General features: G+C 40.3%; 1 protein-coding gene across 1 annotated transcript in view; it reads right to left on the bottom strand.

Moving 5' to 3' along the window:
• Positions 1 to 658: 658 nt before the first annotated feature.
• The window catches only part of UBE4A (ubiquitination factor E4A), a 34,926-nt gene continuing 21,631 nt past the window's right edge, over positions 659 to 13,953 (bottom strand). Inside the window, exons 14-20 of the mRNA XM_059068351.2 lie at positions 13,077 to 13,177; positions 12,849 to 12,962; positions 10,917 to 11,091; positions 6,900 to 7,080; positions 6,308 to 6,455; positions 4,826 to 4,983; positions 659 to 3,675 (exon numbers count right to left, since the gene is read on the bottom strand). Coding sequence (XP_058924334.1) covers positions 3,546 to 3,675; positions 4,826 to 4,983; positions 6,308 to 6,455; positions 6,900 to 7,080; positions 10,917 to 11,091; positions 12,849 to 12,962; positions 13,077 to 13,177 — 1,007 coding nt within the window. The 3' untranslated portion in view covers positions 659 to 3,545. The remainder of the gene's footprint in view (positions 3,676 to 4,825; positions 4,984 to 6,307; positions 6,456 to 6,899; positions 7,081 to 10,916; positions 11,092 to 12,848; positions 12,963 to 13,076; positions 13,178 to 13,953) is intronic.

Here is a 13,953-nt window from a genome sequence, read left to right as displayed (position 1 = left end):
CACAGAAGGGTTGTTGGTCACACCACTCTAAAGATTGTGTCATTTTTCTCCAACAGTACCCTGTAGCTGGGATATTGGAGCAGAGGGAAATGGTTGGGTTAATCTGGGCTGAGGTTTTGCATAGCAGAGGTGCAGAAACAAGGGGCAAGAAAGGGGAACTTGACAGTGAATGATTAAAATGAAAGACCTGGGGTTTAGGCTAGATGAAGAAAAGTGAAGCCAAAAGTGAACTGCTTAGGAAGAAACATGCCCTGAGACTCATCTGAAGATAACTCCAGGGTCCAGAAGCCTGGTAAGGCAGGTTAGGTCAGCCAGACCACGCATTTGATAAGACCTTTAAAAAAAAGTAAAGTTCAGAGCCCTCTAAGTTTTCAGAGGGATTTCGGGAACTGCCAGTAGCTTTTTTTTTTTTTTTTTTTTTGCGGTACGCGGGCCTCTCACTGTTGTGGCCTCTACCGTTGCGGAGCACAGGCTCCGGACGCACAAGCTCAGCGGCCATGGCTCACGGACCTAGCTGCTCCGCGGCACGTGGGATCCTCCCGGACCGGGGCACGAACCCGTGTCCCCTGCATCGGCAGGCGGACCGTCAACCACTGCGCCACCAGGGAAGTCCCGCCACTAGCTTTTGATACTGTAATAAAGGCAGTGATAACAAAGATTGTTAAGTCAGATGTTCATTTATTAAATACAAGCTTTGAACAAACACTCCCAGGCAAGTATGACAAGTAACCTCCCTGGAATGTTCCAAAATAGTTACATTGATCAAGTTTTATTTCAATCAAACTTTTTGTCGTTTTATTCTTCATTTTTTTTGTTTCTAGGTTCTTTTTCTTTTCCAAGCAGTTAGAGCATGTGCATTATTTCCTCACATGACATCAACAGTGCAGCATCAGCCTCTGGCTTGTAAAGGCACCCAGTAGACTTATGCTCTGTGCAATGGCTGCTTAGTAACCAGCATCAAATAAAGTAATTAAGCTTTTGTAGAGTGTGATACCAAATAGCAACTGGCACCTTCACCATTAAAAAACCTTTGACATTTCTTTCACTTTTCACATATCCATTAAAAACTATATTAAAAACAAACAAACCCAGATTGCTTGATAAAACCTACTTAATTTTCCAAGTTTAGTATTACCCTCTTAGTAAGCAATACTAGAGCTGATTAAAGAGTCTTCACTTTCTTATCATACGCTAGCAAAGCCAACACATAAAACTAGGTATGTCAGAAAGTCTGCTCTAATAGATTTAGAGCTTGCTTCTGAGTTCCAGAAAACACAAGCCCTCTTTAAGCTTTCGAGTGCACATATGCACCATGTTGTACCACGATCATAATTTTTTAGTCTCATTTTTGGGATGTCTTAAATTACTTCAAGGAAAGGAAAAAGGCACAGAGGACACTTGGTTTCCTTACCAATAGTGGCCTTAAGCTACGCACTTGCCTTTGTGATGAGTTTATAGATATTCAGCAGCATTAACGGTGCCATAGCCATTCATAAAAAGTTTCAGGAAAAGAGATTTAAAAAAAACAAAACAAAACAAAACACCTTGCCAGAAAAGGCTTACAATCTGAAGACTTAATACAGAAGTAGAATAGACACAGATACAAGAGGCAGCATAGAGGTTGTTAACTAGAAAGCTGCTGGGAACAGCTGCCTTCTGAGGTTTTGTGCCCGTTTTTTCCTCCAATTTTCTCCTATAAAACTCTGGTCTTTTCCCCACTTCTTTTAAAAATGAAAATATCCTACTACATTGGATTTGGAAGATAAATGCAAGTAAATTGAAGCTTATTTTATACAGTTCATTCTCAGAGAAGTAAAGGAGGATAATAAATATGAAATGAAGCTCATTTTAAGAAAATAAATCCTGTCAACCCATGCCTTAAAGGCCCAGGGAGCATACTGAATTACTATCTTACATTCTGGCATTTGCGAGAGTCCTAGACTGCCTTTTTCATTTATAAGCACAGCAACAGGCAACATCTACTTTATATCTAGTGTGGAGTGCCCTCTGACTTGAGGGTTTCCAGCTGATACCATCAAAAACACATCAAGGACTGCTTATAACAACTTGTGTTGGATTACCGTAAAACAACCATCTTATTTGAAAGAGGCCGTGGTTAACAATAATATCCTCTAAATGAAGCAATGACCCCTGTTTCTAGATCATACCACTTTTCTTGTTAGTTATATTTTCGGGCTTGGAGGGATAGTGATACAGACAGTTCATAGGGGAATGTGCCTCACTCAGCATGTTAAGCTGCACAACTGAGTAGGGAACTCAAGCTCAACTTTTAAAAGTGGGGCCCATCCATCTACTAACTACATAGGGCTAAGTGGGTATTTAAAATGGTTTGTGGACAAGGTTGTGCTCAAATTCCTGCTCTGTTAATTGATGACCTAAGGCTGAGTTAGAAGCAGCTCTTAGAAGTCAGGTCATAAGCCCAAACAAACGTTAACTATATACATTTTACAGTCTCAGAATTTTGTCTAGAATAAGTGTTAGTAAACATGGCCACACACTGCATACATCTTACCATGGAAGAGACAATATAAAGTGGTACTCTGTTTACACTAGACCAATATAAAAATGTACATGGTGTATGTAGGGGTGTGTGTGTGTATATATATATATATATATATATACTGCTGATATTAGTGTCTTAAAATGACATTTTTCATAGTCACAATATTTGTTGCCTAACTTTTCTAATCAAGCCTAGTCCTTGATTTCCAGTAGATGAAAAGGGCCCAACAGCCTTCTTTTTTCACCTCGGAATTTTCTGAATAAAGTGTCAAAACTGCAAATTTGTTCTACCAATCCTCCTAAAAATATTATACGGCTAAATTTTCTGTGGTTATGACAACTCCATGGGGGAGTGTTTGGCCTCCAAGGTATCTTTGAGTTACAAGATAACACAAAACTAAGAGCTACCAACTGAAGTTGCATAAGATTCCTTTTTTCATGTCATCTTTCATCTTATTCAAAAATCTACTCAAACATCAAGGTATCTGCTTTTATACAAAATGTTATTCTGTAACATTGCAGAGCTGTAACAAGGAAAAGGGCTGAAGTCTGGGTCATAAAGTCTAGTAAATGCCTTGATAACACAGGACTTTCTGATATCAGCTGTCACTGAAATATGTGACATCATATACTTAAAAGCAGTGCTCACCAAAGATGTTTGAGCAGTACTTGAAGAGAAATAGTAAGGTGGCAGGAGGTTTTAGTAGTTGAAGTTAAGGTAATTTAAGGTAAGAAAAGGAAGAAGAAGAAAGAACAGGAAGAGATATAACAAAGGGTAAAAATTAGTGATGATTTCCAAACGTGGTGATGCTATAACTTCCTGCAAGCTAGGAGCACTGTAAAGTTCTTAGGAATTTTAATTATCATAATTTAAGAAAGGGCAGTTCTCTAATTTAGTAAAGGGTGAAGAAAAAAAAAGCAAGCAAGAAAAAGGAAAGGAACAGAACCAGAAAGAGAGAAACCACAAACAATTGTTTATCTACACTCTGGGGTTGGTTTTTGGTTTGTTTAGGTCACAGTATTTATTCAGGGTGCTCCTTTTGTTGTTGTTTCCTTTCTGCAAGCCACCGTTGGATTTTTTCTTTTAGTTCTGTATTTGGCCGGATCTGGTCCATGGTGAGGGGACTACGGTTAAAGGGATCTGTTTGGTCACTGAGACAAAGAGAAAAAGAGAAATGGGGTTATTTCCGTAAGTTCTAACATCTTCAGCCAAAAAGAGAATACCTAGGCATCTCATCTTGAGACTGAAGCTAGAGTGTATTATGATTCTGAATCAAGTGCTGACTTGAGGTTAGAAAGAATGGGATGAGAGAGAGTGATTTGGGAGGTTTTTTGTGTTTTTTTTGCAGATTTTTTAGCTACTTTGTCTCTCCGATTAACAAACTTTATCTCAACATTGCTCTTCAGATGGTATTTGATTCCATTTCCCCAAGACAGAGACCCTATAACAATCATGTCAGCATAAAGAGCTGTTTGTAGTTTTACTGACAGACTCTTGAAAGAGTATAAGGTGTTAAGGGATAAAGCTTTGTAGGCTAACACTGGATTTAGCTAGCTGATTGCTCTTCAAGTAAATGCAGATTATGGCTTCCTCATAGGTAAGATGATATACCTTCTCTCTGTATTCTGAAGCCATGATAAAAATATAAATTCTCACTGACACTTTGGAAAAGACATACTACCCAGCACAGCATCATGCATATAGTGAGTGCTTAATACCAAATACCATCAAGTAGAACATCCTTTTTTCCAATATTTAAAAAACATTATTTCCCTAGATCTGGGTCAACTTATATAAATTCATTTTAAATATGCAGACTCTCAGTACCCATTTCTTTCTAATGCTGCACTTAGAGTAGGCAGGCTGGGGAAAACTTGTAATCACTATGGCTGAGTCCAACAGCTGCAGCAGAATGTGGGTAAACCCATATGATGAGTGTAAAATCTGAATTTTTTTTTCAATCTGTCTTTTATATTTTTACAACTAAAGTAAAATTAAAACAATTTCAAGTCAACTTGTACTCCAGGTTGACATATTTTATAATTGATAGAAATTATTTCCTTGATGAAGGAAGAGGTAAGGTTAGCTCCAGCATTTTCTCAACAGGTGTCTTGTTTTGGATGTTGAAATCCTTAACAATCAAGTGATATACTTCTACCAAAATGCCTCCTCAACACAATACGTTAATAAATCAACAATGTGGAGTACCTATTGGGTGCACAGTACTGTACTGGGAGTAAAAGATGACAGCAGACAAATGTACACCTGTACTCTTGAGGCTGCTTTTGGGGACTGGCTTACCTGAGCAAATGTCTGGCAATGGTGGATCTATCCACAGTGACTCTGGAAGACGGCAGCACCACAGGGTCAGACATCAGTGTGCTCATGATGGGATCCAGAAACTCATCACAGGCATCTGCATAGGTCTCCTCTTCCTGTTGTTGGAGGTCTGCTAGAGACTGAGCACAAATACCGGGTAGTTACGGGGAAATCACAGAAGCAGCTGAACTCAAAATGCTCAATGACTATACCTTCATCTTCAAGGGTTATTGTTAGTAACCCTTTACGGCAACAGTAACAATTCTCAGCTTTATGTTCTAAACAAGTCAATATGGATACTATAGGAGCAAATTTAACATTCAGTGCCAACTCTGAATCTTCAGTTTGGCTTAGCCGCTAGCAGCCATGACCAGAAATGGATTTAAATGTTAACAGGGAAAAAAACCACATCATGCACAACATCCATCTTTCTGACAACAGCCTGGCTGTAAGGGGTGGGGGTTGGAGGGGGTTATTATTTGTATAATTACAGAGTTACTCATGCAGTCTGTGTATGAAAAGCAGTCTCCGGTTTTAGGTACAAACAGGTATGGGAATTTAAAAGTGGCTTCAGGGGCTTCCCTGATGGCGCAGTGGTTGAGAGTCCACCTGCTGATGCAGGGGACATGGGTTCGTGCCCCGGTCCGGGAAGATCCCACATGCCGCGGAGCGGCTGGGCCTGTGAGCCATGGCCGCTGAGCCTGAGCGTCTGGAGCCTGTGCTCCGCAATGGGAGAGGCCCCAACAGTGAGAGGCCCGTGTACCACAAAAAAATAATAAAATAAAATAAAATAAAAGTGGCTTCAACATCTGATTGAACTTTAGTTCCTCAGCCATCCATCTGCCTAAGCTCTAGGCAAAGATGAAGCGCAATTCAATACATAAGTAACTCAACAAAGGGAAGACTGTTATCAATTGGGAAGGTTTTCCATTAGACTCCATGCCATAATTTTTCATAAATGCAAATGAAGCTGCTCCAACGAAAGGGATTAGCTGAGTACAATACAGTATTTTAATCTTTAAAATGTATGGCCATTCCTATATAAGCCAACTACCAAGTACAAATAGAGAGAACAGAGAAAAATCAATAAAAATCAGTGACTAAAAGCTACTAATCTTGAATTGTATTCTAAAAAGTTCTGCATTAATATCATAGATTTTCAAATCTATTGGTAACACTGTACAGAGAAGTTTTCATAAAAACAGCCTATTAAAAATCTGTAAATTCTTTTCTTTTAGTAGAAGCTTCTTAAATTATTTTTCTGTTCTCACCCTCATATTGAAAAGAGTAGTACTATTAAAGAATATGGTAGTTTTAGCTATTGACTAATCAGGAAGAATCAGCTATTTATATTTTCTCAATGCAATACTCTTTTCCCCCCTCAAATTGGGTAAAAAAGCAAAATGGCTGAGTTGACATGATTTTTATTGAACATGTTAATAAGCAAATTATTCTCCTCCTTACCTTGATTCTCTCTGCTAAGTTGCTGAAAGCCACAATCATATTCCCAGGCTTATTTATTTTCTTCAGGACTCGGACTGTCTGTGCAAAGAGAGTTGGGGAATAGGAACGTCCATCCTTGGGCACAGTGGCACAGAAATTCTCCTCATCCCTAGAAGGTCAGCATCAGAAAGAAACTGAGCATCAGAGGATAGGTCAAAGAGGGCAATACCAGATGGGTTGAGGAACAAAGTTCCCCATCACTTATATACCATGAATGTTCTTTTGATATAGAATGATTTCTTCTAATTTTTAGGAAGGAAGTCTTATCTAGTATCTCATGACCTTAAAAATATACTGCTTTTCCAAACAATGCAACAATCAGTAAAGTTTATCTTTGCACAGATCAAGGCAGAATGTTGGAAATTCCAAATAATGTCCCACAGGTCGTACAAAATCTCATTATTTAAAACTATAGAAGATTCCTTCATCAGCCAACTGAAACAAACCATTTCCTTTCTATTTCCACATAATTACCAGCTAGTCACTGCACTGTCAAAACCCCCAGTTAAAACATGAGCAAGGCCTCTGGCCTGCCCAATTAAATCTCAGGTACCCAAGATTTAGGTAGATGGTGCAGATATCTGAAACGAGCTGCTGGGGTTTGAAGTCAAATTCACTGAAGTCCTTGACTTTTAAGGCCCCCATCTTGGGGCCAACCAGGTGCTGCAGGAAGTAGTTCAGCATGGAGATGATGCGCTCAGCCAGGAAAGGATGCACAAAGAGGGATTTGATCTCTGGAAAAAAAGCCAAAGTCTGTGAAAACTCAATCCATTAACAATCTTCAACTTACAATGTCTTAGAGTTTTACATGGAGACCTCTGGGGACTGCTATTTGTTTAAAAAATTTATTAAAAATTAATTACTTTATTGTATTTATTTATTTTTGGCTGCATTGGGTCTTCCTTGCTGCGTGTGTGTTTTCTCCAGTTGTGGTGAGTGGGGGCTACTCTTGGTTGCGGTGTGTGGGATTCTCACTGTGGTGGCTTCTCTTGTTGCAGAGCATGGGCTCTAGGCGTGTGGGCTTCAGTAGTTGGGGCACGAGGACTCAGTAGTTGTGGCTTTTGGGTTCTAGAGCGCAGCCTCAGTAGTTGTGGCGCACGAGCTTCATTGCTCCGCGGCATGTGGGAACTTCCTGGACCAGGGCTTGAACCTGTGTCCCCTGCATTGGCAGGAGGATTCTTAACCACTGCGCCACCAGGGAAGCCCGGGACTGTTATTTTTTAAAATACATTTTCGGGCCTCCCTGGTGACACAGTGGTTGAGAGTCCGCCTGCCGATGCAGGGAACACGGGTTCGTGCCCCGGTCCGGGAAGATCCCACATGCCGCGGAGCGTCTAGGCCCATGAGCCATGGCTGCTAAGCCTGCGCGTCCAGAGCCTGTGCCCCGCAATGGGAGAGGCCACAACAGTGAGAGGCCTGTGTACCGCAAAAAACAAAACATTTTCATTGCAGTAATATTAGAAAATATTAGACAAGGAAAAGCAAACAAACAAAACATAAAAACTACTACTCAGATGTAAACACTGTTAACATTTTGTTAATATATGCTTCTAGTTTTTCTGTCCATATTTACATACATATTACACTTATAAAACAAAATGTTATCATACTGTACATATTCTGTAACTTACTTTTTTCATTAATGATATTGTAAATACCTTACCATTTCAGTAAATACAGGTTCTTGTGCTGTCCAACATGGTAGCCACTGGCCACATGTGACTATTTAAATTAATTAAAATTAAATTAGAAATTCAGTTTTTCAGATACACTAGCCACATTTCAAGTGTTCAATGGCCACATGTGGCTAGTATCTATAGTATTGGACAGTCCAGATTTATAGAACATTTCCATCACATAAAGTTCTATAGGATAGTGACGATTCATACCCTTTTTAATGGCCACATAGTTTTCCAATGTGTGACTGCACCATGAGCTATTTATTTACTCTATCTTTATTGCTGGACATTACTATTGTTTTCAATTTTTTCCTATTATAAGCATTTCACTAACTGATGAATTTCACTGTGTACCTATCTTGTAGACATTACTTCCTACAACAAATTTGTAAGGAACTGCTAGGTCATGGCATGAATGAATGAATGAATGAATAAATAAATAAATACCAAGTGTAACAAGCCAAGTAGTATAAGGCTTGCTTAGTACTGCTGGCTCTTAATTTTTCAATTTTAGTCATTATCTGTTGACTCTACTACTGATGAGAGTTTAGCTCTCATTGCTGTCCCTCTTCCCCAAATACAAATTCCCCTAATATATAAACAAATCTTTGGTGAAATAATTTAGATTTTGTCATTAAGATTATGTAAATATCATATACAGCAGAGCCACATAGTATTCTAATGATTATATATATAAAGTAATATATACTTTTAATTTATTTTTAAAATAATGTATTTTTTAATTAAAAATTTTTTAAAAAATTTATTACTATTTTTGGCTGCAAGGGTCCTTGTTGCTGCACACAGGCTTTCTCTAGTTGCAGCGAGCAGGGGCTACTCTTCGTTGTGATGCACAGGCTTCTTATTGCAGTGGCTTCTCTTGCTGGGGAACATGGGCTCTAGGTGTGCAGGCTTCAGTAGTTGTGGCACGCGAGCTCAGTAGTGGCTTGCGGGCTCTAGAGCGCAGGCTTAGTAGTTGTGGCGCATGGGCTTAGCTGCTCCACAGCATGTGGGATCTTCCCTGACCAGGGCTTGAACCCGTGTCCCCTGCATTGGCAGGCAGATTCTTTACCACTGTGCCTCCAGGAAAGTCCCAATATATACATTTTAATACTTTTTTTCCCCCACTTATTTTCAGAGTACCTATCATTAAATCTTTCTAAACTCTCCACCAGAAATGTAAAACTCTCAAAAATAGTTTTTGGAGATGTTCTTTCTGGACGCTTCCATTCATCACTCCAATCTGGATTCCGTGTTTTATAGGCCTATGGTGTGGTGGTCATACAAGCTACCTCTATCATCAGCCTGGGAACTTCCTTTGCATCTCTCTTACAGGATTCCACTTTCCTCCTTCATTTTGATGGAGTATATTTATTCTTTTGTAGCTTCTCAAAAAAGGGTACACCGGAAGTAAATCTGATACCTTCATGTCTGAAGATGTCCTTACATTTTACCCTCAAACAGGGTAAAATTGTTTGGTTGGCTGTAAGATTCTAGGCTGAAAAGATATTTTCCATCAGGACTGTGTTCCAGCTTCAAACGTCAGTGCTGTGAAATTCAAAGATGTTTTGATGTTTAAACCATTGTACACGACCTGATTTTTCTCTGGAACCTTTTAGGATACTCTCTTTACCCTGATTTTCTGAAATGCCACAATGATATACATTAGTGTGGGGGTTTAAAAATTCCCTGCGCTGGGTACTTGGTGGCTCCTTTTAATTTAGACTCTCTTAGTTTTGGGGAATTTGGGGGGTATTATTTCTTTGATAACGTCCTTTCAATTTTTCTCTTTTGACACTTCCTAGATTGATCCTTTATTTTCTTGTTTTGTCTTCTAATTTCCATCTCTTTTTCTGTTCTACTTTCATGGAAGAGTTCCTTGAATTTATCTTCTAACCCTTCTACTGACTTTTCAAAATTTCTGAAGTTATATTTTCAATATCCAAGAGCTCCTTCTTGTTCTTTGCATAATCCCTTGTATTGCCTCTTTGTTTCTGTTTTATGTATGCTGTATCTTCTCTCATACCTCTGAGATTATAAAGATATTTTAAAGCAGCAGTCCCCAACCTTTTTGGCACTAGGGACCGGCAGTTTCGTGTAAGACAATTTTTCCAAGGACCGGGGGTGGGGGTGGGGTGATGGTTCAGGTGGTAATGAGAGTGATGGGGAACAATGGGGGGCAGATGAAGCTTCGCTCACTTGCCCGCCTCTCACCTCCTGCTATGCGGCCCTGTTCCTAACAGGCTGTGGACCGATACTGGTCCACGGCCTGGGGGTTGGGGACCCCTGTTTTAAAGAGTTTTCATCTATTATCTGTGTTTCACATTAGAGGATTTCCTCAAATGTCTGGTGATCCTTGGTTGTCATTTCATATGTAATCAATATAAAAATTATCAATGAAAGGTTTTACTTTGTTTTTAAATACAAAGTCTTGCAGTATGTATTTTCTACTTACATCACATCTCAATTCCGACAAGCCAAAGTTTAAATGCTTGAGAGCCACATGTGGCGAGTGACTACTGAACTGGACAATGCAGCTCTAGAGGGAGTAGAGATAAATATCTCTGTTTGATCTACCACATTTAACCAGAGTTCAAGAATATTTTTTTCAGGTAACACAAACACCCCCAGATATATTGATATGGCTAAGTTGTGTCCTTAAGAAAAATGATACTAACTTATGCTTTCTGGAAGTTGTGTGAGGATGACCATTTCCTCATTCCCATGTCAACAATGGACAACATCATTCTTTTTGAAGCTTCTCTAGTGATTCACTTCCTCTCAGACTGTGGAGGAGGATACTGTCACCAGAGTCTCAGTGGGCTGATCCCTCAAATGAAGCAGATCTTAACCACTGCATGTTTTGGGAAAGCAGTGTGTTGTATACTTACCTGATGTCAGAAAGGCAAGGGTACCAATTGTTTCATTGGACATGATGTTATGGAAACGTGCCAGCTGTCCAAACATCTGTAGGCCAGCCTCCTTCTCTCGGCGGGCTTCTGGAGTCAGACTGTCCCATTCACCTTGGTCCTTCTCAATTTGTTGAATTTTTATCTTGCTCAAATACTGCAGAAATCAGAGGTGGAAGGTATCAGAAAACAAAGTGTATTGAAGTGAAGATGATATTTAAGAGGTCCTATTTAAAATATAGTCCACTAAGCTGGGAAAACCATGGACTACCTAAGAGACATGAGGCTTTATTTCTCAGCACAGGGCTGAAGTTTAAAAAGAAATTGTGGGGTGACTTCCCTGGCGGTCCAGTGGCTAAGACTCCATGCTCCCAATGCAGGGGACATGGGTTTGATCCCGGGTCGGGGAACTAAGAATCCTGCATGCTGCAAGGCACAGACTTTAAAAAAAAAAAAAAAAAAGCCGAAAAATAGACAAAAATAGATAAAAAAGAAATTGTGGGAAAAATTGTTTCAGCCTGGGTAGACTTATGGGTAATTCCCCTGGAAATTATATAGTCTATGAAATAGAAATGAGGATAAATACTATATGAAATATTGGTAAAAGCAAACAGGCTACAGGGAAAAAAAAGATTAAAGATGAAAAAAAACCACCACCCCCCAAAACTGCTTATCAAAAAACAAAGCTCTATTAAGTATGCAAAATGTCTGGAAGGAGAACCATAAATATTTAAAACCCTCTACCTCTCACCATTCTTGCTGTTGTAGCAAGCATGTTAAACTTACAGTCCCATGAAAACGCTGTCTGTGTCATTCTGTCACATAGGTCTTGCTTAGAAATGTCTATTACAGGTCTTGTTTTCTAAGGCAACAGATCTAAAATCTTCAAGTATGGGATTATGAACAAAACAGGAACATTTTCTCACAAATTAAATACAAGTTAGTGGGAGATTGCTAATCAATACGAGGAGTGTGTGGGCTATCCAACAGGCTACCCTCATGATTTACCTGCTTTGTCTCCCTTTGGGTCACTGTCCTATCTTACACCTGTCGCAGATAAGGGAAGGTTTTTTTTTTTTTTTTTTTTTTTTGCGGTATGCAGGGCCTCTCACTGTTGTGGCCTCTCCCACTGCAGAGCACAGGCTCCAGACGCACAGGCTCAGCGGCCATGGCTCACGGGCCCAGCCGCTCCGCGGTATGTGGGATCTTCCCGGACCAGGGCACGAACCCATGTCCTCTGCATCGGCAGGCGGACTCTCAACCACTGCACCAACAGGCAAGTCCTAAGGGAAGTTTTTATAGGAGCAATAAGCAGCTCCACAAGGGAGGGTTAAGCTGAAGGAACTGAGAGGCCCCCAGGTGTATACTTTGTAAAACTCTTGTTTCAGATATAGCTAAAGATTTGGGAGGCAGTGGACAGATGAAGAGTACTAATGACTTGGAGTTTTTATGTGAAAAAATAACCCAAACCAGAGATTTTTTTCCAAATAGTGGTATAAAAGTCAGAATCTTTTAGGAAAGAGGGCTAAGAATCATTGCCTTGGTCAGTCACTGTTACTGATGTCTTGGGATGGAAGAAAGTTGAAAGCCACTAACTGAATGAAGATCCTCTGATTTCTTTTTGTAGTGCTAGACTGATTAGTTCTGCCAGTGTACCTTAGTTTGGCCTTTCACACTTTCTTTTCCACTCTGCCAAAATATCATCCTAGCTCATAAGGCCCTTGGTCTTGGTCTCTAATGGAACAATACCTATCAAACTCTACAAGGGCAAGGTTGGTGGTACATTACTACTTGCAAATTTTTGTGTCCAAGACTGGTACTAGGGGACTGCTAGCATAAGGATTGCTCTATTATGACTAAGAGGTAAAAAGTATGTATGATGGCATAAGGGCAGTTAAATCTGTGTTTTTTTACCTGTATGGCTTCATCCAAAAGGAAGATGGCATCGTTCATTAGCAGGTTAAGAAAGCGGAGGAAAAGTGGGGGATTCATGGCTTCTAAATTCTTAGAGGCATAGTCAGCCAAATCCTGTAAGTCCCAGCCCAAGAAATAAACGTTTTAGTACTGAATCACAACCCACTGGGGATTATGTGAAGCAAAACTCAGATAACTCAACTTTGGTTTCACCAAAAACATTCTCACCTTAATGCTCTCTCGATAGGTATCTGTTCCCCACATGTACCTGAGGATGGGATACATGGGGCGGCGGTAATTAAACTTCTGCTCAAACTGATGGGGGTCTCCTGGAGTAAGGTAAGAGCAAAACATCAGCAGAGGTGGTGCTATTAGAGAAAAGGCAAGAGCTTATGTTTATGTGTAGCCATTTTATAAAAATTCTGAGTGTGTCAAGGCTACCGGCAAGACCTGCCGTGGGAGTTTATGAAGGCCTAGAATCATAATCAAGTGTTTGCTTATCTCCTTACCGACAGAACAAGAGGGAGACATATAAACGATACAGTACTCAGAAGAGGACAAGGACTGAGCTGCAAAATAAAAGCCAAGGGAAACAAATGCTTCCATATCCAAACGTAGACTACTTATCAGACTTTGAACGAGGCCTCTGAGCTGGCCATGGTGGCAGGGCCGGCCACGTGCAGGATGGGCTACTAAAAGCAATCCCCACAGTCTTCATGGATAGCATCCCAACTGTGTGGCCAACTGGTTCTTTTTTAAAAAAAAAAAAAAAAAAAAAATTATTTATTTATTTATTTATGGCTATGTTGGGTCTCCGTTTCTGTGCGAGGGCTTTCTATAGTTGTGGCAAACAGGGGCCACTCTTCATCGTGGTGCGCGGGCCTCTCACTATCGCGGTCTCTCTTGTTGCGGAGCACAGGCTCCAGATGCGCAAGCTCAGTAATTGTAGCTCACGGGCCCAGTTACTCCGCGGCATGTGGGATCTTCCCAGACCAGGGCTCGAACCCGAGTCCGCTGCACTGGCGGGCAGATTCTCAACCACTGCGCCACCAGGGAAGCCTCCAACTGGTTCTTGATTACTCTGAAAAATCAGGCCAGGAGCTAA

The sequence above is a fragment of the Kogia breviceps genome, chromosome 7 (genome assembly GCF_026419965.1).
Source record: "Kogia breviceps isolate mKogBre1 chromosome 7, mKogBre1 haplotype 1, whole genome shotgun sequence".
Classification (NCBI taxonomy): domain Eukaryota; kingdom Metazoa; phylum Chordata; class Mammalia; order Artiodactyla; family Physeteridae; genus Kogia; species Kogia breviceps.
This window is presented reverse-complemented; position numbering and strand designations above follow the sequence as displayed.